The 25,402-nt window shown below is 35.6% G+C and overlaps 1 protein-coding gene across 1 annotated transcript in view; it reads left to right on the top strand.

Annotated features, from left to right (window-relative positions):
• The window catches only part of LOC148943445 (uncharacterized), a 518,252-nt gene that overhangs the window by 293,886 nt on the left and 198,964 nt on the right, over nt 1-25,402 (top strand). Inside the window, exon 7 of the mRNA XM_089101138.1 lies at nt 18,377-18,543. Within this exon, the coding sequence (XP_088957264.1) occupies nt 18,377-18,543 (167 nt within the window). The remainder of the gene's footprint in view (nt 1-18,376; nt 18,544-25,402) is intronic.

Here is a 25,402-nt window from a genome sequence, read left to right as displayed (position 1 = left end):
TAGGAAGTTCTATCAGTAAGTGATTTTATAGAATTCCGTCTAATAGGATGGATAAATGTTTGCATTATAAAGGTATATTAATTGAATGTCAGGCAGGGTTTAGGGAAAACTATAGTACAATTGGTCAAATATTTTGTTTACAGGTTTTAGTTAGTAAATATACGAGGCATAGGGAAAATAGGCTATATACTGCGTTTTTGGACATTAGGGGAGCATTTGATCAAGTTTCAAGGAGTATATTGAAAGAGGTGTTGGTGACATTAGGATTGCCAATTAGGTTAGTAGAAGTTATAATGAAAATGTATGAGGTGGTTAAAGTAGTAGTGAAGGTAGGTATTTCTTATTCTAGGCCAGTTGTAAGTAATGTAGGCCTTAAACAGGGATGCACTCTATCACCGCGTTTGTTTTCTCTTTTTATTAATGATAGTGAGGTGTATTTTGGAAATAGAAATGTCCCTATGTTAAAATTAATGTCGCTGGAGCTGTTTTGTTTATTATTTGCAGATGGCATAGTATTGCTTGCGAAATTGGCTCCTTATTTGCAAAAGATGTTAGAGATTTTGGATAGTTATCTGGGTACTAAAAAATCAGTTTTGAATATTGATGAATCAGTTACATTCGTTGTTGGAAAAGAAGAAAGGGAAAAGAATAAGTTTTATTTTAAAGGGAAAGAGATGAAAGAAGTTAAGGATTTTATTTATTTGGGATGTAAGTTCACAGGTTCAGGGAGATGGAGTGATCAGGTGCAAATAGCGAGTTGGAAGGGTCAGAAACTTCATGGGCGTTTTTGAAGAGTCCCCTTAGGCATCTAGGACCGGCAGATATTAAGCTACAGAAAAAAATTTTTGAGACGAAGGTAGGCCCAGTATTGAGTTATGGTGGGGAAGTTTGGGGGTTTGAAAAAGGGGAAAAAATAGATAGAATTTATTTAGGATATTTCAGGAGACTTTTAGGGCTAAGCAGAAAATTTAATAGTCTGGTGTTAAAGGGTGATCTAGGATTGTTTTCGTTGAGGGTAAAAATATTGGTTGGAATGATAGGATACTGGGAAAAGATGATTCGTTTACAGAATAATAGGTTAGTAAATGCAGCATATCTGGACGTGTTACAGGATAGAAGGAAAATTTCATGGGCTTCCGAGGTGAAATCAATCTTAAAAAGTTGCGGGTTATCGGGTGCTTGGAATGAAGGGAAGGGGATAGGACTTGAAGTAGGAAATGTAGCAAAATTAGTAAAGGGTGTGCTTGAAGATCAGGAGATTCAGAGATGGTAGTGTGAAGTCGCAGCCTCGGTGTCCCTCGGCGTTTACCGGCAATGGAAGGGGGTCTGGGAATATGATATTTATTTTAAAGCGGGTTTAAATAGTGAAGAAATTAAGTGGTATATATCAGGGAGAGGTAATTTTCTAGCAATTGGAGAAAGGAGGAAATATTTAGAGAGGGTAAGGGTAAAGGACGGTCCTTACTCACGCCCTATGTGTGGAGAAAATGGTGAGGATCTGCTTCACTTCATGGCCCTTTGTCCCGAATTACAGGATTTAAGGAAAGAATTATTTATAATGTGGGGACAAGTGAGTGGTTGGTTTCAGCAATGGGATCAAAAAATTATGGGACAATAAGAATGATAGCAAAATATATAAAATTGGGTATGTCACATAGAGATAGATTTTTGTAAAGGGGGTGGGGTTAGTGTTGAAATTATTGCTCTATGTGTTTAAGTTGTTTTCTTGTTTGTTATTTTTTGTAGTCATGGCCCTTGATAGACGTAATATACATCTATCTATGTATGTTAGTTTAATGGTATTGTGTGCGTTGTTATTGTTATGTAGGCTACTATACTTTGCTATGAGTGTTATAATCATGTGCCATTATTTTGTATGATTTTCCATTTTTTTGCGATGGCCCAAAGCGGCTTTTATTGCAATAAATATCTATCTATCTATCTATCTATTTTTATTTTGTAAAAAGTGTCCTTAATTGGTTTGCTTTTATTGTACCAAAACTCCTATATTATTTTATGTTCTCAGTAAAGCGGTAGTTTCTATAGTCCTAGGGAAACATAAATAATTGGTTTATTTGTGTGAGTTTTATTGATATTTTATTAGATAGATTTTATGCTAGTTGTTATAGATTTTATGCTAGTTTTTATGCTAGTTGTTTGTGCCCTTTTTTAATCATTCAAAGCCTCACCCTTAACTATATTCCAGAGGGGTGTTTTCAAGTGCCCAGTTTTATCCTTCCCTTTCTAGTACATTTACCGTTCAAGTTAATGTTTACCAACACATTTATATACCTGTGAATGAAACTTACAGATATGGAACTTTATAACCCACATAGGCATAGGCAGCTCAATAGAGCTGTCTAAGTAAAGACCGATGCGGGCACAATCTATATACATATATATATATATATATATATATATATATATATATATATATATATATATATATATATATATATATATATATATATATATATATATATATATATATATATATATATATATATATATATATATATATATATATATATATATAATATATATATATATATATATATATATATATATAATATATATATATATATATATAAATATATATATATATATATATATATATATATATATATATATATATATATATATATTTATATATATACATATATATAGTCAAAAGTGATTGAAGAGCAACCAGATTATGCTAGATTAGATTTTATTAGATAGGCTGTGAAGTAATAATTTTTGTACGTTTTAAGTTTCAATTTCACTCTCTACTTCCCTCGGAAAAACTTAGTTTTATAAAATTAATCTTTGTTCGTTTTTTAATAAAATTCAATGTAGAAACAACGCTGCCTTGATCTTCTTTATTTATACGGAATAATGTATGTTCGTTTTAAGTTGTAATGTCACTCCTTAGTTTCCGTTGAAAATTTATTTTTAATATAATTTCATATATCACCGATATAGGGAAGATGAGAAACCTCTAGAATATACTGCAAATAATCTTGAGAGCTACGAAAAACTTTCAGTCTATAACATACAGTTCATTATCCATACTTCACAAAACAATACATGTTTTTCAGGAATGTTTGTTTTTCGTTGAGCAAAAAGCTGCTTTTACTCGGCCGACTTCGCCTGAAAAAGCCATAATGAAGACAGGGCTTTATAAATCACCTACTGACAAGCAGAAGCTAGAAGGTTACTGCAACAAAACAGAGCTGTTTAAGGGCTCATTTAAAAGCTTATATTTGTACCTAATCGCTTTTTATAAATTTTACTTGATAGCACATTCCCACAAAGTGTACTTTCGGTTGTTTCCCCGATTTTTTAAAAATGAAAATAAAGTGCCTTTTCCAATGAAATTACCAAAAAAGTGTTTTTCAAAAACTAGGCAGGAGCAAAATACTAAGGGGGCAATGACGTTCCTTCCCCTCAATTACCTCCGTTAGAACTAGAACACAGCCTTCATCGCAGAGTGAAGTTTGAAGGTTCAATTCAAAACTGTTGATCATTCAATCTAAATTTTTGGTACATTTTCAGTTGACAATCTTTAAATTTTAGTTACTTTGTTTTTGCAATAATCTTTTAATTTTAATATGAGTAGGCAATTTATGAAACTTACTAAAAGGGTATGGAGGGGGAGTATATGTGAGGGGCTCTTATAAACCTCCAGTTAAGGGATTTGGATCATAATTATTACATTGGTACCGTTTTTATGCCTCCAAACTCTTCCGCTTAAGAAGTGTCAACAAAAGTGCCGTTTTTAATGCTATATGGCACTTATGGATGGTAAAATTGATAAAAAAAACACGAGTAATAGGTTTAAAATGAGGCTTCCCGGGACATTCTTTAAAAAATGAGTGCATCACATTTGCAAAGTGGAAGATTATCTGAAAAGTAACCATATGAAGCGACAAACCATGATTGAAGAAAAAAATATCCAAGCTGGAATTGAACGCATAATAATCTAATTTGAAGTCCAGCGCTGTAATAACAGATCCACGCCTCTAATAATCTATTTTAATAAATTGGTGTTTTTAGGACTTGAATTGCGCAGCTTATTAAGGGGGCCTGGAGGAGGAACATGTGGGAGGTGGTGATGGAAACCTCCAATCAAGGGTTTTGGACAATAATTATTACAATGATACCGTTTTATACTTCCAAGACTTTCCACTTAAGAAGTGGTATCAAAACTGTTGTTGTCAGTGCTATATCTCTCTTACGAATGGTAGAATTGATAAAAAACGCGTAGATTTGATAGGAAATTCAAAGGGCTAGTGCCCTTTTTAATAGTCGAAATTTATTGGAGGGCAACTAGCCCCCCCCCCCCACGTCCAACATTCACCCAAACACATCTAATCAACATTTTGAGATAGCCATTTTGTTTAGCGTAGGCTAGTTGATTTCCAGATAGAAAATATGTTTTGAGAAGGTCCCTCCCCAACAACCGTCAGGGCAAGGCTTTTAAGTTATGCCCTGGGGGCATATAAAGTCTTTATAAAAAGTATTGGCGTATAAACTGCAAAAAGGCTAATACGATCAGTAATTCAATGGGCTAAAGCTCAATTTAATAGTAGAACGTGAATCGAGGGCCAATATCCTCCGTCCCCGCCCCTTATTCACCTCAAACACATCCAATCAAAATTTTGAGATAGCCATTTTATTCAGCGTAGGGGAATTACACATAGAAAATATGTTTTTGAGGAAGACACTCCCCCACAACCCTCAGGGCAAGGGTTTTAAGTTATGCCCGGGGGGTATATGATGTTTTCATAGAAGGCGTTGTTGTAGAAACTTCAAAAACAGCTCATTCGATTGGAATTTCATAGGGCTAGTGCCCTTTTTAATAGTCGAAAGTGATTGGAGGGCAACTAGCCCCCCCCCCCCCACACCCAGCCTTCCCCCAAACACCTCCAATAAAAATTTTGAGATAGCCATTTTGTTCAGCGTAGGTGATTTACAGATAGAAAATATGTTTTTGAGGAGGACACTCCCCCACAGCCTTCAGGGCAAGGGTTTTAATTTATGCCCGGGGGGCATATAATGTTTTATAGAAGGCGTTGTCGTAGAAACTTCAGAAAAGGGCTCATTCGATTAAAAAATCAAAGGGTTAGTGCCTTTTTAATAGTCGAAAGTTAATAGTAATATTTTTTGTTGTTGTTGTTATTTAGACCAGGGCACTTCGTATCGAAGGAGTTGTCGTGGGAACTTCGAAAGGGGCTCATTCGACTGAAAATAGAAAGGGCTGATGCCCTTTTTAATAGTCGAAAGTGGTTGGAGGGCAACTAATCCTTCTTCCAGTCCCACCCTCCCATTTGCTCATTATGTTTAAAAACTAAATGTTGCCTTAAGATTAAATCAAAATGCACTTCTTTATTTTCAAGTAGCACAGTAATTCAATTCAAATAATATCATTGTAAAACTACACCATCTAGAGTTTGGATGCGAGTTGTGCGGTAAATTCAACAACTGATCTCTCTCCTAATCACCAAATATCGCCTGTATGCATACTTCCTCTTTCTTTTCTTGGTAGATTTCAAATCTGTAAACGTTGCCAGATATACAAGCTACGCACCAAATTTTATATTCTCGCTTTGCCAGCTTCATAGTGTTATAGGGCTATATTGTTTCATAATGGATCTAGACTTGAATAATATCATATTCTCGTCAATTTAGAGATTCTCTGTCTTTTTCCAAACACCTTCTAGTTGTATTTTCAGCTTTTCAATCAATAGTAAATGATCTGAATAACTTCTCCTCACACCCTTTGGATATGACATGGTTGTCATTGAGATGAATAAATTGTCGGATTTGGCAGAATCTGTCTTTAGTCATGCTCTTATAGACGGCTGGGACTTGCACATCGTCAGAGCTCTTCCAGCACATTTTGGGAATGTATGGTATGACATGGTTATGTTGATGCCTAAGAAACCCAAGAGTTCAGGCATGGTTAGGGGCTTCAAGGTCTTGTAGGAGTTTCATTTATCCATCTTGTGCTTGGGGTAAAGGTTAGTTTGCTGAACAATCTGTTCTAGTAGTTAAATGCAAGTGAGTTAATGTGCTACAATCATCAAAAAGGTCATTTTTCTTCCCAAAAGCTCCTATCGAAAGCCAAAAGGTTTCAAGTTCTTATACGGAAAAATGTGGAATTTCGTATTTTTTCAAAAGTAAGATCACGGACGCTTGTTTATTTGTTTTTTTTTATTTTATCCAGGGGTAATCAAATTGAACAAATGATCCTAGAACATCGGGAGAGGGTTCATTTGAACGAAAATTAAGAGTTTTAGTGGCGTTTATAAGTGACCAAAAAGATTGGAGGTCAAATAGCCCCTTTCTCACGCTCCTTTTTTCCCAAAAATCATCTGATCATAACCTTGAAAAAGCTATTTTGTTTAACGTAGTTGAAAAATTTCGAAAAACTATGCCTTTAGAGATAACATGACCCCAGCCCCTAAATCTCCCATGGAGAAGAAAGTTTTCAGGGGGTGAACTTTTCAGGGGAAGTTTACACTGGGGAAATTTGCTAGAATTCCTGCACAAAATTCTTTTTCTATGTCTTGCTTTTTCTTTGCCAACTCAATATTACGCGTGGACACGTTAAGGGTAATCGTTCGGGGTAAATTTTTCCCGCGATTGAATTGTCTAGAGGATATTTCCTTGGGGAGGGGGAATTTTTCCGTGAGAGTTGAGCCAGATTTATTGGTATTATTTAAAAAAGGATCAAATATTAAATAAAAAAAAACAAGGGTTCTCAACTGGAATTAAGTAGCAACATTAAAACGAAGACAAATTATTACATATAGTTTGCTATAATATGTGCTACAACCATCAAGAGGGGTTATCCCCTCCTAAACACCTCGCTTTTTACGCTAAAGTTTGAATTGTGTTCCAGATCTTTAAGGAAGACTCCTGAAACACAAAGGGTGTTTAATTAGAACAATAAGAAGCTTTCTTAAAAGTAGTAAAACATTTTAGTGTGAAGAGCGAGGTGCTGAGGAGGGGTAACATCTGACGTACGTAATAATTTCTTTTCGTTTTAACTTTTAGTGTTCTTCCTTACTTTCAGTTGAAAACTTGTTTTTTTTTATTTAATCTGACTCTAAGTTAGTGTTGGAGTCATAATCAGATGACAATTCGTCTAGTAAAGTTGAAAGGTATCTTGGGGCTATCTTCTTGTTAATATTCGGGAAGAAAACAAAACATTCTGTAACAGAATACGAGGTATGGTTACATTATTATTCCTCCAATATACGCAATAATAAAGATAATCAATGATATTATAAATTATAATAAATGTATAATTGGTAAATAAATATTTAAATAAGCAAAAATAAATTAATATGAAACTGAAGAAAAATAATAATAAAAATAACACATAAGAATAGAAGAGACAAAAAATATTATTAAAAACAAAATTAATGAATAATAAGGGCAATAAATAATAAAATAGAAAAAAATAATAGCCGTCAAACGACTCTCCTGCACAGTGGCAAATGCATGTAAATTTAGGAGGGGGAAAAATCTATTTTCAAGATATAGGGGAGGTGTTTTTTTGGTTTTCTTGTCTTTTTATATAATTCCAATAAATAACCGATTCAAACTCAAAACGAGCAAAACATAAGATCAGTAGGGCTGACAAACCCCATGCCTTCTCAAGACCAAAAAATAATTTACACTCTACTGAAAAAAAAAACGAATGACCGTGAGATGACCGTGTAGTTTAGTATACTTATATACTAATATATATAATATATTATATATAATATACTAATACATAAAATTAGTATATATAAACTATATACTAATATTTAATCTATGAATTTTTAATTTTTTTTTAATGAAACAAAAAAAATGTGAAAAAACATTTAAAATGTACTCTTTTTCCAGTAAAGTGCATATTATGTCCTGGTCTTGAGAAGGTCAGGGTTACGAAGGCTATTAAGAGGTTTAAAGTTACTTTTGAACCTAGTAGGGTTGAACCTGAAGGCTGGTGGAAATATTGGCATGAAATATGCCACTTTTTGGCAGAAAGCCTTCGATGCGTCTTCTCTGTCATGTTCTCAAGACCAGGTTTTTTTTGTATATTTCAACCCAAATGGAACAGAAAAAACGAATTTCTCTTCAAATGGACCCCTAATTATAGAATTAAAATCAAACACATATTAAATAAAAAGGATATTTTATGAAATGAAGGTATGGAGCAACATTGAAAAAAATATTTATTTAGTGTTCGGGGTAAAGTTGGGAAGAATAGGAAAATAAATCTGCGAACCAAGATTAGAATATTGGAAGCTACAGCAATGAAGCGTGAACGCTCCGAAAACTGGAGGATGATTTTCTGGGTGTTTTCCACAGAAATTGCCTGCATATTGTTTTTGGTTTCCAATTGACTGACCGCATCTCAAACCGTAGACTGTGCAAAATGCGTGGCCCAGTGCCTCTTTCTAGGGCTATAATCAGAGAAAGGTTGATATGACTGGAACACGTTCTGTGGATAAAAGGTGACAGATTACAAAAGATAGTCTGACTTGTTGGCAACTGTCTAGGGCAAAACAAAAAGTAGGTCGTCTCTGAATAGGGTGGGATGATGTCGTGAAGACTAATTTAAAATAAATTGTAACTTCCTGGGAGGTTATAAAGAGGTGGTTTTGCATAGAGTAGGATCGAGTAGGACCGTGAGCAGTTGTGTTGGCCTCAGAGGGCTTGCTGCTGCAGTGAATTATTTGTAGCAGTAGTACGTTATCTCTCCTGACGATCTTCTCCAAGTTGAATAAAGTAGGAAGAGAGATGGGTTTGGCCTTGCATGCTTCTGAATCAGTATCAGTAGATGCAAGTGCAGTGAAAAGCCTTAAAATCCCTCTTTAAAACCTCCCAAGAAGTTCTGATTTCCATTAAATTTATTCTTTATACCTCCTCCATCCCCGTTTGGGGACGACCTGTTTTTCCTTTAGCCCCAAGTGGTTGACCGACAAGGAGAATCTTTGGTGGTATGTCAGTTTAATTTTAATGATTCTTGATGCATATAGTACAATTTTAGAAATGTTAAGCTTCTTTTTTTTTTCTTAACACTTTTTTTTGCTTTGTCTGTTAATATCTCTATGGAAATAACTTGGAAAATACTTTGATAGCTACGGATATTCACTGTTATTGAATCTTCAGTAAATATTTTTTGAAGCTTCCTTTACTTTGTTCAAAGGTTTTTCAAAATAGCAGGAAGCAGAGCCATTCAAAGAAAGGGGAAAACCGGAGCAGCTCCGTCAGGCACCTTGGCTGGGGGTCTCCACGGCTGGGGGTTACCTACTTTCATCAAATTTTTCATTTGGCTTTTTTTTTATTTTAGTCAGGAGGAGGGTAAGGAGGGAGCTGTAATTAATTTTTCCCCGGACACCACCAAACCTATGAATGGCTCTGACAGGAACCACCTGTGCTAGAGGTACCCTCTTTGACAGAAGGAAATCTTGGCAGAGTAAAGGTTTCAATTGTCTGACTTATCTGCCTTATTTTTTTATTTCATTCCTTTTCTAATCTTCTTCCTTTTACGGCTCTTTCTTACCTTTTGTTTCATTTCTTTTATGGTTGTCTCTTCTGTTTTTGTTGTGGGAAAATCAAACAGTATATTTTCTCAAATAATGTAGTTTCCGTTAGAGAAAGAAGGATATTCCAAATTTCATTAGAACATTAATGGCCAATTTATTATGCTTTGCAATTAAAGAAGATCTATGACAAGACTGAACGTTACCTATGACACTCTTGTAGCTTTAGCCCCCCCCCCCAAAAAAAAAAAAGTCTAGCGATTTTAAGAAAAATTACAAAATCAGTTCATTATATCAGAGAACTCTACTATAAAGGTGTCAAGCCTCTATCTACAAAAATGTGAAATTTTGTATTTTCTGCCAGACGAAAGATCATTTTTGTTTTCCCAGGGGGGATCGTTTTGAACCAATGGTCATAGAAGATCGGGAAAGGGCTCATTCAAACAGGAATCAAAAGCTCTAGTGCCCTTTTTAAGTTACCAATAAGATTAGAAGGCGACTAGCCCACCCCACGTCTCCTTTTCCTCAAATAAATCCCATGAAGATTTTGAGATAGCCACTTGATTCAGCATACTTGAAGTGTCTAGTAAGTAGGCCTTAGGAGATGCCATAATCCCTCACACCCCATGGGAAAAAGCTTCAACTTGTGGAATTTGCCCGTTGCTTACGTATGAGGTTTTTTATTGGGAAATTGTGGATTTATTGTTTTTTTGGAGGGGGGGGGGTGTTGAGGGGATTTTCCAAGCAGAAATCTTCCTGTGGGTAGGAATTCTTCCCCGAAGAATGTATTAGGGGAAACCTTATACGGGAGGGGAGGTATTTCCAGGCATGATTAGAAAAAGATCAGAATTCAAATAAAAAAAAGTTTTCTCAACCGAAAATAAGGAGCAACTTTAAATTTAACAAGATCAGAAATTATACTGCATATGAGGGGGGGGAGCTGCCCTCTACTCTCGTCAAAGTTTGACAAAACTTGACAAAGTTTGACTAAATCAACGAGGAATCAAACTTTTGTCAAAGTTTGACAAAATTTGACAAAGTTTGACTAAATCAACGAGGAATATAGCTGATTTAATCTCTTGCCCATCAGTACTTACTAAAGTTTTTCTATGCGAAAAACTTGCTTCCAAGGGGTTGCCCACTCTTCATCGCCTAGTGTACGTCTTGGGGCCCCACTTTTTCGGCCACGCATTGCATGCTTACCCCACACTGCGCCATGCATGGTACACTTTGAGCCAGACATACACGTACCACCCGGTGTATCTCTTTTTAAGTCTGTAACCCCTCATCCACTTAGTGTGTAATGTGATCGACTTCAGAAAATATTGTCTAATATAGATTTCCAACGTATTCTAATATGACAAACTTGTAGAACAATCAAAATAAATTTACTTCTGAAAAAGCGATGTTGTTATAGTTACAGAAAGATTCATCTTTTCTGAAAATTAGATTATTGATTTGATGAGTCGAAAATGCACTAATTTTGGTAAATATTGCCAGGGAAAGTTCCAACAACATGCAATCTCATTCATAAAGACGTAAATCATAGTGTTTTTTTTTTGTGGAAATGAATGTGTATTTTTAATAAATTTGATATTATGCAACTTGATTTTATAAATTATTGGAAAACTTAATATTTTGGGTGGTGAGGGCTCTATATCCCCATGAAAGAGTCAGGTATAGCTTCTGGCTGGGCTTTTATTCTACAAAAATACTTGAAAAGCCCAACAAAAAATTGAAGTACCAAAACTAGTGAAAATGAAATCCGGTTGGTTCAATCGGTTAATCAGAAAATTACGCAACCATAAGTATGTTTAAAAAAAATGAGGAAAAAGGGAATTTAAATTTTGATGAAAAATATCTCGGTATGAAATTATGCAGTGTTTGGCTGTAGCGGTTACCAAATTAAAAAAAAAATAATTCTTTTTCTATGTCTTGCTTTTTCTTTGCCAACTCAATATTACGCGCGGACACGTTAAGGGTAATCGTTCGGGGTAAATTTTCCCCGCGATTGAATTGTCTAGAGGATATTTCCTTGGGGAGGGGGAATTTTTCCGTGAGGGTTGAGCCAGATTTATTGGTATTATTTAAAAAACGATCAGATATTAAATAAAAAAAAACAAGGGTTCTCAACTGGAATTAAGTAACAACATTAAAACGAAGACAAATTATTACATATAGTTTGCTATAATATGTGCTACAACCATCAAGAGGGGTTATCCCCTCCTAAACACCTCGCTTTTTACGCTAAAGTTTGAATTGTGTTCCAGATCTTTAAGGAAGACTCCTGAAACACAAAGGGTGTTTAATTAGAACAATAAGAAGCTTTCTTAAAAGTAGTAAAACATTTTAGTGTGAAGAGCGAGGTGCTGAGGAAGGGTAACAGCTGACGTACGTAATAATTTCTTTTCGTTTTAAGTTTTAGTGTTCTTCCTTACTTTCAGTTGAAAACTTGTGTTTTTTATTTAATCTGACTCTAAGTTAGTGTTGGAGTAATAATCAGATGAGAATTCGTCTAGTAAAGTTGAAAGGTATCTTGGGGCTATCTTCTTGTTAATATTCGGAAAGAAAACAAAACATTCTGTATCAGAATACGAGGTATGCTTACATTATTATTCCTCCAATATACGCAATAATAAAGATAATCAATGATATTATAAATTATAATAAATGTATAATTGGTAAATAAATATTTAAATAAGCAAAAATAAATTAATATGAAACTGAAGAAAAATAATAATAAAAATAACACATAAGAATAGAAGAGACAAAAAATATTATTAAAAACAAAATTAATGAATAATAAGGGCAATAAATAATAAAATAGAAAAAAATAATAGCCGTCAAACGACTCTCCTGCACAGTGGCAAATGCATGTAAATTTAGGAGGGGGGAAAATCTATTTTCAAGATATAGGGGAGGTGTTTTTTTGGTTTTCTTGTCTTTTTATATAATTCCAATAAATAACCGATTCAAACTCAAAACGAGCAAAACATAAGATCAGTAGGGCTGACAAACCCCATGCCTTCTCAAGACCAAAAAATAATTTACACTCTACTGAAACAAAAACGAATGACCGTGAGATGACCGTGTAGTTTAGTATACTAATATACTAATATATATAATATATTATAGATAATATACTAATACATAAAATTAGTATATATAAACCATATACTAATATTTAATCTATAAATTTTTAAATTTTTTTTTTAATGAAACAAAAAAAAATGTGAAAAAACATTTAAAATGTACTCTTTTTCCAGTAAAGTGCATATTATGTCCTGGTCTTGAGAAGGTCAGGGTTACGAAGGCTATTAAGAGGTTTAAAGTTACTTTTGAACCTAGTAGGGTTGAACCTGAAGGCTGGTGGAAATATTGGCATGAAATATGCCACTTTTTGGCAGAAAGCCAAAGATGCGTCTTCTCTGTCATGTTCTCAAGACCAGGATTTTTTTGGTATATTTCAACCCAAATGGAACAGAAAAAACGAATTTCTCTTCAAATGGACCCCTAATTATAGCATTAAAATCAAAAACATATTAAATAAAAAGGATATTTTATGAAATGAAGGTATGGAGCAACATTGAAAAAAATATTTATTTAGTGTTCGGGGTAAAGTTGGGAAGAATAGGAAAATAAATCTGCGAACCGAGATTAGAATATTGGAAGCTATAGCAATGAAGCGTGAACGCTCCGAAAACTGGAGGATGATTTTCTGGGTGTTTTCCACAGAAATTGCCTGCATATTGTTTTTGGTTTCCAATTGACTGACCGCATCTCAAACCGTAGACTGTGCAAAATGTGTGGCCCAGTGCCTCTTTCTAGGGCTATAATCAGAGAAAGGTTGATATGACTGGAACACGTTCTGTGGATAAAAGGTGACAGATTGCAAAAGATAGTCTGACTTGTTGGCAACTGTCTAGGGCAAAACAAAAAGTAGGTCGTCTCTGAATAGGGTGGGATGATGTCGTGAAGACTAATTTAAAATAAATTGTAACTTCCTGGGAGGTTAATAAAGTAGGAAGAGAGATGGGTTTGGCCTTGCATGCTTCTGAATCAGTATCAGTAGATGCAAGTGCAGTGAAAAGCCTTAAAATCCCTCTTTAAAACCTCCCAAGAAGTTCTGATTTCCATTAAATTTATTCTTCATACCTCCTCCAACCCCGTTTGGGGACGACCTGTTTTTCCTTTAGCCCCAAGTGGTTGACCGACAAGGACAATCTTTGGTGGTATGTCAGTTTAATTTTAATGATTCTTGATGCATATAGTACAATTTTAGAAATGTTAAGCTTCTCTTTTTTTTCTTAACACTCTTTTTTGCTTTGTCTGTTAATATCTCTATGGAAATAACTTGGAAAATACATTGATAGCTACGGATATTCACTGTTATTGAATCTTCAGTAAATATTTTTTTGAAGCTTCCTTTACTTAGTTCAAAGGTTTTTCAAAATAGCAGGAAGCAGAGCCATTCAAAGAAAGGGGAAAACCGGAGCAGCTGCGTCAGGCGCCTTGGCTGGGGGTCTCCACGGCTGGGGGTTACCTACTTTCATCAAATTTTTCATTTGGCTTTTTTTTATATTTTAGTCAGGAGGAGGGTAAGGAGGGAGCTGTAATTAATTTTTCCCCGGACACCACCAAACTTATGAATGGCTCTGGCAGGAACCACCTGTGCTAGAGGTACCCTCTTTGACAGAAGGAAATCTTGACAGAGTAAAGGTTTCAATTGTCTGACTTATCTGCCTTATTTTTTTATTTCATTCCTTTTCTAATCTTCTTCCTTTTACGGCTCTTTCTTACCTTTTGTTTCATTTCTTTTATGGTTGTCTCTTCTGTTTTTGTTGTGGGAAAATCAAACAGTATATTTTCTCAAATAATGTAGTTTCCGTTAGAGAAAGAAGGATATTCCAAATTTCATTAGAACATTAATGGCCAATTTATTATGCTTTGCAATTAAAGAAGATCTATGACAAGACTGAACGTTACCTATGACACTCTTGTAGCTTTAGCCCCCCCCCCCAAAAAAAAAGTCTAGCGATTTTAAGAAAAATTACAAAATCAGTTCATTATATCAGAGAACTCTACTATAAAGGTGTCAAGCCTCTATCTACAAAAATGTGAAATTTTGTATTTTTTGCCAGACGAAAGATCATTTTTGTTTTCCCAGGGGGGATCGTTTTGAACCAATGGTCCTAGAAGATCGGGAAAGGGCTCATTCAAACAGGAATCAAAAGCTCTAGTGCCCTTTTTAAGTTACCAATAAGATTAGAAGGCGACTAGCCCACCCCACGTCTCCTTTTCCTCAAATAAATCCCATGAAGATTTTGAGATAGCCACTTGATTCAGCATACTTGAAGTGTCTAGTAAGTAGGCCTTAGGAGATGCCATAATCCCTCACACCCCATGGGAAAAAGCTTCAACTTGTGGAATTTGCCCGTTGCTTACGTATGAGGTTTTTTATTGGGAAATTGTGGATTTATTGTTTTTTTGGAGGGGGGGGGGCGGGTTGTTGAGGGGATTTTCCAAGCAGAAAACTTCCTGTGGGTAGGAATTCTTCCCCGAATAATGTATTAGGGGAAACCTTATACGGGAGGGGAGGTATTTCCAGGCATGATTAGAAAAAGATCAGAATTCAAATAAAAAAAAGTTTTCTCAACTGAAAATAAGGAGCAACTTTAAATTTAACGCGATCAGAAATTATACTGCATATGAGGGGGGGGCGGCCCTCTACTCTCGTCAAAGTTTTGTCAAAGTTTGACAAAACTTGACAAAGTTTGACTAAATCAACGAGGAATCAAACTTTTGTCAAAGTTTGACAAAATTTGACAAAGTTTGACTAAATCAACGAGGAATATAGCTGATTTAATCTCTTGCCCATCAATAGTTACTAAAGTTTTTCTATGCGAAAAACTTGCTTCCAAGGGGTTGCCCACTCTTCATCGCCTAGTGTACGTCTTGGGGCCCCACTTTTTCGGCCACGCATTGCATGCTTACCCCACACTGCGCCATGCATGGTACACTTTGAGCCAGGCATACACGTGCCACCCGGTGTATCTCTTTTTAAGTCTGTAACCCCTCATCCACTTAGTGTGTAATGTGATCGACTTCACAAAATATTTTCTAATATAGATTTCCAACGTATTCTAATATGACAAACTTGTAGAACAATCAAAATAAATTTACTTCTGAAAAAGCGATGTTGTTATAGTTACAGAAAAATTCGTCTTTTCTGAAAATTAGATTATTGATTTGATGAGTCGAAAATGCACTAATTTTGGTAAATATTGCCAGGGAAAGTTCCAACAACATGCAATCTCATTCATAAAGACGTAAATCATAGTGTTTTTTTGTGGAAATGAATGTGTATTTTTAATAAATTTGATATTATGCAACTTGCTTTTATAAATTATGGGAAAACTTAATATTTTGGGTGGTGAGGGCTCTATATCCCCATGAAAGAGTCAGGTATAGCTTCTGACTGGGCTTTTATTCTACAAAAATACTTGAAAAGCCCAACAAAAAATTGAAGTACCAAAACTAGTGAAAATGAAATCCGGTTGTTTCAATCGGTTAATCAGAAAATTACGTATGTTTAAAAAAAAAATGAGGAAAAAGGGAATTTAAATTTTGATGAAAAATATCTCGGTATGAAATTATGCAGTGTTTGGCTGTAGCGGTTGCCAAATTAAAAAAAAAAAAAAAAAAAAAAAAAAAAAAAAAAAAAAAAGTTGGTGAATAATCACATGGTACCAAACAATTTTGGAAAATGTATCTGTAATTTGTTTTGGGAATCAACACATTGTTAATGTTTGAATTTTCACAAACGAAAAGTATTGTCAAATTTAAAAATGAGTTTTGTTATTTATTTTCGTGGTTCAACGTGGCACCGCTGGCGAAAATGTGGTACCTTCTGAAATATTTCATAATTTGAAATAACCAGTAGGAAATCCCTATAAAATGGCGATTTTTAAGAATGAATAGACCTAAGATAGGTCCATGGGACGAAAAAAGCTTTTATTTTGGTGTATTTGGTAGGTCATGTGAAAGACGGATCATTGGTGGACCCTTAATTAGTTACAATCTTATGGCTCAAAACATTCCAGCGTTCAACCCACTGTATATAAATTTAGAATAATCAAAATAATTATCTAATAAATTAGATATTTATCTAATTTATTAGATAAATATCTTATTGGATAATTATCAAAATAGTTTAGATACTTATTTAAATTTATCTACAGCGGTTCTACCTAATGACAAAAATATGCACATGATTTTGTCAGATGAGGGGGATAGCAAGGTCGTCAAATACCAAACAAAGTTGACCTTTTTTAGAAGCCGTTAGTTTTTTTCAGCCATTTTTTGCCAATGGATTTCTGAAAATTTAAACCTTATTCTTTCCAAGATACAAAACTTGGTCATTGTCCTACAACGTCACATACGACGTCACAAACAACGTCATTGTCCTAGTGGTGTGAGTTGACTCTTTTCTTACAGTGTAGGTCGTAAATGTCATGAGAGACTTGCGATTATTTGACATCTGAAGGGTCTCATAGATCCGTAATGAAATATGAGGAATTTTCGACTTCTTCTCGACAATGTGAAAACACCTTTTTTTAGTATTTCCGCTGAGCTCTGAATGTCTCTATGACACGAAAATAACTGCTTAGAATAAATTTTTAATTTTTTTTTGCGCTTAGTAAACAGAATTTCAACTAGTGTTTCCTTGTAAGAAAAGACAATAAAATTATTTTATTACCCATTAATAAACTAAAAAACAGTACTATATATTTATTTATTGCGAAATAAATTTTGGTTGAGCAAAACCTAACAGTAAAGGACAAACAAGAACACTAGCTAAAGCCATAACCCAAATAGTCAACAACAACAACACTACAAACCTGCTGGTCAAAGAGCCTGTCAGACCAAAGATATAAAAAAATACAAACACGTGGGGTCTACTCCTTTCTGAGAACAGGAAAAATAATTCATCCTCCTTCTTATCCACTCCCCCACAAAAATATTAAGGCCTCTTATCCTGTCCCACCTCGCCTCCAAGAAAAACTTTCCCTGGAAGTTTCAACTTGATTTCCTATATGTGAGCCGAAACAGGGTATATTTACAAAACTGCACCTTTTACTGAATCCTTATGACAATTTGCAATATTTTTCATGAGAAATACTCGTTTGCCTTCAGAGTTGAGGCATAAGAATAAAAACCACCAAAAACTGTTTTTGATGTTTGCCCTCTTGTACGGCCGTAGCCAGTATTTTTGTTCCAAAATAAAACTTTCAAAAAAGCATCAAAAATGTGTTTTTATGTATCTTTGTCATGTTTTTACGAGTCGGACAAAAATTTCGACGGGGGGGGGGTCAAATTCCCCCTAGATATGGCCTGTCTCTCTTGTGATGATTGAAAAACAGGCTGACCCTGATAATAAAAGTATTTCAGGGAAATACCGGCTTCAGCTGCTCGTTGCATAACTTCATAGATAAATTAGGTGTTATGGACACTTATCAATTACATAGAGTAAGATGACGGCCTTTTTGTTTTTCCAAAATTGGGAAGTTTTTAAGTATGTACGTTTTCGTTAGTGTTACCACGTTGAACGGTTATGAATCGACAAAATTAGTTAGTAAACAAATTAAACAAATTAGCTGGTAAACAAATTAGTTAATTCATAGTTCGTTAGTTAATAAGTTAGTTAATAAGTTAGGTAATAGTACCTAGGCTCAAGCAAATTAATTACCAGAAAGAACATTTTCAGTTCATATGCTTAGGCATGAATAGTTTTTTTTTTTTACATGGAGGTAAGCTATTCCTGATTTAAAAATACCTCATTTTAGAGTGAAAAATCACCAAGCGAAGATGAAGCTGTAACGGAAATAATAGAAGAGACTCCGTCCCCTTCAGTGCTAACCAATCGCCGAAGAGCGTTAGTTCCTCCGAAGCCTCTTTATGGAGATAGTGGTGGTGAAGAATCTGAGCAAAGTGGGAAGAGTAGGAAACACAGGTAAAATCAGTTTTGCTACATCTGAAATCCCGGTAAAATAATCAAGATAAATCTGAATATTCTTACTCCTGTCTCCTCTGTCATGATATATTTAGTAGCGCCAACTCGCTGGAGCCAATTAGGAGGGAGGAGGAGTGCCCCCTTCCATATTTTTTTTACCACCACCGATAGATATTGAAAAATATCTTTTTTGGTATTTCCATCCATAAAATAAAAAAAAAACATACTTGCCCGCCCCCTTGGATCTTTGAGAAAATACTTTTTTTTTCTGATTGTGCATCAGCTATTTTAAAGTATTGGCGGTGGGTGATTCTTAATGTGGAGCGGGGGGTCACAGATGCCTAAAAGAGCCCATTTCAATGCCCAGATTATTTAATTATACATAACTATTCAAGTAAATATTGAAAGGAGGGTGTATGTGCGTTTATGGGGTAGTAATTGTTTTTTTTTTGTTATCTTCCTTCATTTGAACTAGACCTGGAAAAGTATACTGCGGTGTAATACCTTGCTTCTTATTGCAGAAAAATGGTTCTGGCTTTTATTTTAAACCTTTATTTTACTAAACTGTGCAAAAAAATGTTGTGTTTCGTATTCCAGTTCAACTGCCCTTTTGTATAAGCTGTCGTTCTTAGGGTTGTGATAAAAGATCTAACTTTAGCGTCAAGAGTAGAGAAGGGGTGAAGAGGGGGCAACCCCCTTATATGCGGAAAAATTCATGATCATTTTTATTTTAATGCCGCTCTTTGCTTTCATTTGAAAAACTTTTTTTTTCGTTTAAAACTTCAAGAAGGAATGCCCTAACACAGAAGTAACATGAATGGGACCAAAAGTGCTACTCTAAATTTTGGTATCCTGAATCTGCAGGAATTTGTTTATTGGAAGTTTCACCTTCTCCCTTTAAAGTTGTGTTGTTTTTTCGTTAGAAATGTTGAGTTCAGAACATGACAGCTAAAGGCGGCTACAAAATTGCACTTTTGTGGTTCAAGCGTGCCTTCCCCACCAGCACAAATATCCACAAGTATTCCTCCATAATAGCTGACGCCCAGTTATGCATGCAAATTTATGGTAAATTTATGAATGAATATGGAAATGTTGGTCTTCCTGTTTTAAAAACAAGGCTCTTGTGGCTTTTTGGCAAAAGTTAAACCTTACATCTTTGACTAAACATAAAGAAAGTTCATCTGAGGGATTTAAGAGTAAGTTTTCGTTTCCAAATAGATAAATGCAGAAGGAGGTTTGGGGGAGGTTAAAAAATACTCTTAAATCTCCTTGATTTTTCGGAATATTTTTATGCTGTAGGTGTAATAGGTGTTTTGGGGGATGGTAGAGCACATCTTATTGCAGGCAATCTTTGTGTTACGTAAAGAATCACAGTCGTATTTTAGTTGGACTAAAAGTCAGGGCTGTATCTAGGATTTCGTCGGGTGGGGGGGGGAGGAGGGGATGGGTATTACAAGAAAACTAAAACGCATCAATGCTTAATTTTATTAATTTTTATTACGTTTTTACGAGTCGGACAAACAATTAGGGGGGGGGGCCCCCCTAACCCCCCGCTAAATACGGCCTGGCTAAAAGTATATTGTCAAATCCAGAAAGCTTGATATTACCACTGTGTATCTGCTACGTAAGAGTTTAGGCAGATAATAGTAGAAAGGGGGGTGCCAGTCCCAACAGGACCACGTGGTCCTGTCAGTAATCAAAGTGTGTCAATGACCTCTTTTTCCAAGGTTGGAAACACGTGGTTAATTTATTGTTTCCAAGGAGAATTAAGAAACAAACATGGCTTCATTGTTGTTTGTCCAGGTGTAATGACATTGGGGTGATTTACATAATCGATGGGGAAATTATTGATTCACGAAGGGGGAATTAAGAAACAAACATGGCTTCATTGATCTTTAGGCGAACTTAGCCTGTGAACTTGATTTACATAATCGGCGGGGAAATTATTGATTCACGAAGGGGGAATTAAGAAACATTATGGTCATAGAGTCCCTAGGGAGAAAGATTGCGTAATCGCTCAATGACCTCTTTTTCCAAGATCGATTTATTTGTTGTTTCTATGTGTAATAACTCCGGGACGAAGGTTGCACATGCGCATTGAACTCTAACGGGGACAGTGTTTTTGATCTAGGAATCGAGGGGGAAGTGGATTTCCGAGAAATTGATTGCGTCATCGATTGAGAATTTTATTGATCTGATAATAGAAAACAGTTAGATCACGTGTTTCCTTCACGGTCAATCAGGAAGTCGAATACATCCCCCGTCTCATCCAAACAGAGGGCGGGTTTACATATTAGCAGCGGAGGGAATATAAGGAATGGGTTTTTTGCTAGAGTTTTATTAGTCTGTGAATAGAATTCAAAGGAGTGAGAAGAAGAAGAACAGTTTGACTTTACTCATTTGGATATATATTTGTGTGTGTTGATGATGAGTGGAATGTTTACCCTATTAGAAGTTGATAGTGGAGTTGATGATAATAATACAAGAGCACCAAGCATTGCGGTGAAAATTACGAAAGGATCGCGTCTTTGTCTGGAATGGGATGGAGCATATGCAAGATATGTGATATTCTTGAGAAAATTTAAAATGGAGGATCAATTATGTTGCGCTGCTAAAGTTGATATAGCACATTTGAATAGAATTCAATGTGATTGAAGCGCAATAATGAAACATAATGAAGGAAATAAACACTGTTGTTGAGTGCAAATGCCATGTATTCTTGATGTTGTTGTTGTAATTATTCAATAAAATTGTTTCGAAATTAAAAATATTTTCTTTTTTCTTCTGGATAGGTTATGGGGCTAACGAATCAGGGTCAGTCTACATTCAACAGTCTCAGTAAAAGGTCCGAAAAAATGAACAAATTTGAGAAAGAGAGAATTAGATCAAATCTAGTGTTTATGGAAAAACATTTGATTTTGGATGTTGATTTTCTCGAGTTATCTCTTAAACACAGGATAGTCTCTTGTCAGGGAACTCTTGACAATATAATGAGGAGTGATTCTCCCCAATTGGACTATTGTATGAAACTTTTAAAATGTGACTCAAATGCTTATAGCCAATTTATTGATATATTAATTGGAACAAAGCAGAATCTTATTGTGGATATACTTTTGAAAATATTGCCAATGGATTCAATGTAGATGGCTCCCCCATCATTCAAAAGAGGTAATGTCACAGAGCTACTCATCTCCCCCCCATTTCCCTCTCATTGAATTTATGGAGCGAGAATGATCAGTTTCGTTTTAGATGTGAGTGAGTTGACATCGGAAACTGAAAAATGTTCTATATATGTCCAGTGTGCATGTACCCTCCTGGCAGTTGGACTCACTGTGAGAATTGTACAGTTATAGAAGACTACAGTGAAAAGTGTAAATTATATAATCCTTGTAAATTACATAGAGGCTATGCAGTACAAATTAAAGGATGTAATTCATGTCTTGAGGAGGTGTGTGACTCTCACCTTAGAGGACATCAGTGCTCCAATTGTCGCTATGAGAAATGTGATCAGTGGCAGATTACTTACCCCGCTAAAATTGGAAAGAATTTCAAACTCGATTTTAGTTTATTGCTACAAGATTGGTATCTTCGCAGCTTTAAATTGTTCTGGGAGGAGGAGTCGGGTCTACGATTCAACTGTTGGAGTAGCAAGGCACTTTGGTTTCTATGTCATCGTTGTGACGACACTACCTACTATGACCATAAACCAAGTGATTTTTATTTGGCTGTGACCGAATGTGATTTACCATTTAAAAACACTGTATGTGATGTTGAATCAAATAGAAAGATTGAAACTCGTGAATTTCATAATATGAATGCAAATAGTATAATTGACAATACAAAGAGATATGACGAGAGTGAAGTTACATTGTACTGTAGAAAATGTGACCCTGACTTTGCAGTCAATCAGGATCAATATACTGTGAATCCAAATGATTTACCAGCATTAGTGGTTCACGACAGTTGCCTATACATCGAATATGAAGAAATCTAAAGTGAAGATTTAAAGACATTGTTGTATGTATATATTCATTTTATTAATAAACAAATTCACAAACATTTTTTAAGCACTTTACTCTTAGGGCACTGAAATCCATACTATATAGGTCTGAGAGGATATTTTCCACTAGAAAGTCATTCAGACGGGGATTGTCAACATAAATGTGGAGAAAAGTAGAGATGACCCTATAACTCGTGACGGGACATAATTTATGCATGTTTTATGGTTTTGTCAGTGAGAATTTGAAAAAAACAGGAATTTTGTCACATTTATGTATGGTTTTATGGATTTTCTCAGTGAGAATGAAAAAACAGGAACTTTGTCACATTTATGTCTGTTTTCATGGATGGTTATGTGTGTTGATTATTTGACAGTTTTATGGATTTTGTCAGTGAGAATGGGAAAAACAGGAACTTTGTCACTCCCTTCTTGTTGTTGTTCAATCCAGATGTTATGAGTTTCCGGGAGATCGCGTGTTTCCAATATTTGTTGTTCAAGCCAGATGTTATGAGTTTCCGGGAAACAGTATTTGTTATTGTTGTTCAAGCCAAATGTTGTGAGTTTCCATGGTAGCAGTTAGACCCCCCATTCTCAGGCGATCAGAGGACTTTGTTTACATAACAATTTGACCTTGACATTCGCTGAGAGCGTGCACTTACAACAACAACAACATCGACCTTGGAACACCTGTGCTGTCGACCTCAATTCACCTATCGTGAATCAATAATTCCCCTTAGAAACAACAAATTAATTTCCCCTTTCTTGACAGATCAATCAACCAATGACATCATCTGTCAGACTTTAAAAATTTTCACCTAGAAACGATTCTCCAGGAATAGATCCAAGTCATTAATGTCTTTACCTCGGAAACAACTCTTTTGGTCGAACTCCAAAGGATATTAATAGCCAAAGGCCATGGAAACCATTCTCCAAGAAACATCTTAGCGATGAATTGTTTTAGCGCGGGAATCAGGTTTCTTATTAATTTGAAATGCATTAGCGCAGAGATGCCAAACAAAAGGAACACGTTGAATTACGTTTAGGGATTATTTGGGCGAAACCGTTTTAGAGAGGTTATGGGATTATTTGGGCGAAACAGTTAGAGACATTTTAAAAGATGATTTTTGAAGAGATTTTAGAAGAGAAATTAATGGTGAAACTCTATGGACGTTATAATACACAAGTTTCATCTGAACAGTGTTGTGAGGTCCTCTAACCCAACCCCAAAGGGTTCCGATCCTCCTACCCCAACCCCGAACGAAGCACCGGTACTCAAAGTTCCCCCCAAGCTCCCAAAGAGCCCCAGCCCCCCAAACGCCCTCCTCAGACCCTCAAAGGCCCTCCCCTGGTCCTCAAGGGCCCACCAGCCCCCCAAAGGCCCATCGAGCTCCCAAAGGACCAACGGGGTCCCAAAGGCCCTCCACCGGTCCCCAACTGCCCCCCCGGACCCCCCAACGTCCTCCCGGGGTCCCAAAGGTCCGCCCCCGATCCCCCGTCGTTCGGTGTTGTGTGTTGTCTGAAACCGATGATTTGGGATGTGTAGTTTGCTACTTCAGGGGTTTCTGTGCTAAGGTTTGCTAGTATTTACTAGGTGGATGTTGTATGAAACCAATAGTTTGGGATGAGTAGTTTGCTTTTTCAGGCTTTTATGAGCTAGGTTTCTTAGCCTTTCGTTGGTGTGTGTTGACTGAAACCTTTGATATGTGAGATGTTGTTTTCTATTATTGACTTGTCTGAGTTGGATTTATTAGTCTTTCATAGGAGTTTGTTGTCTGAAACATATGAATTGAGATTTATAGTTTTCTAGTTACTATTTTTCTGAGAAAGGTTTATTATAATTTCATGTGTCTGAGTTGACAGAAAATTATGACTTTTGATTTGTAGTTTGATATTCAATGCTTTTCAGAGCTAAGGTTTTCTAGTATTTCGTAGGTGAATGTTGTCTGAAACCAATAGTTTGGCATGAGTAGTTTGCTATTTTTGACTTTACTGAGCTGATTTCTTAGTCTTTCGTTGGTGTGTGTTGACTGAAACCTATGATTTGGGATGGTTAATTTGCTATTTTTGACTTTTCTGAGCTAGATTTCTTACCCTTTCATAGGTGTGTCCTTTCTGAAAATTATGATTTGGGAGGTGTAGTTTGCTTTTTAGACTTTTCAGAGCTAGGATTCTTAGTCACTCGTAGGTATTTGTTGTCTGAAACTTCGAGTTTGGGATGAGTAGTTGGCTATTTCAGACTTTTCTGAGCTAAGGTTTCTTAGTATTTCGTAGGTTAATGCTGTCTGAAACTTATGATTTGGGATATGTAAATTACTATTTCGGGCTTTTTTGAGTTGGATTTCTTAGTCTTTCATAGGTGTGTGGTGTCTGAAACTTATGATATGGGATATGTAGTTTGCTATTTTTGACTTTTCTGAGTTGGATTTCTTAGTCTTTCATAGGTGTGTGGTGTCTGAAACCTGTGATTTGGGATGTCTAGTTTGCTATTTTCGACTTTTCTGAGCTAGGTTTCTTAGCCTTTCATAGATATGTGTTGATAGAAAATTATGATTTGTGATGTTTAGTTTGCTATTTCAGGCTTTTCTGAGCTAAAGTTTTCTAGTATTTCGTAGGTGAATGTTGTCTGAAACCAATAGTTTGGGATGAGTAGTCTGCTATTTTTGACTTTTCTGAGCTAGTTTTCTTAGTCTTTCGTTGGTGTGTGTTGACTGAAACCTATGATTTGAGATGGTTAATTTGTTATTTTTGACTTTTCTGAGCTAGATTTCTTAGCCTTTCATAGGTATGTCCTTTCTGAAAATTATGATTTGGGAGTTGTAGTTTGCTTTTTAGACTTTTCAGAGCTTGGATTCTTAGTCA

The sequence above is a fragment of the Artemia sp. Qi Xiang Cuo genome, chromosome 15 (assembly GCF_049724085.1).
Source record: "Artemia sp. Qi Xiang Cuo chromosome 15, ASM4972408v1, whole genome shotgun sequence".
Taxonomy (NCBI): domain Eukaryota; kingdom Metazoa; phylum Arthropoda; class Branchiopoda; order Anostraca; family Artemiidae; genus Artemia; species Artemia sp. Qi Xiang Cuo.
The sequence above is the reverse complement of the archived record's forward strand: the minus strand, read 5'-3'. Positions and strand labels throughout refer to the sequence as shown.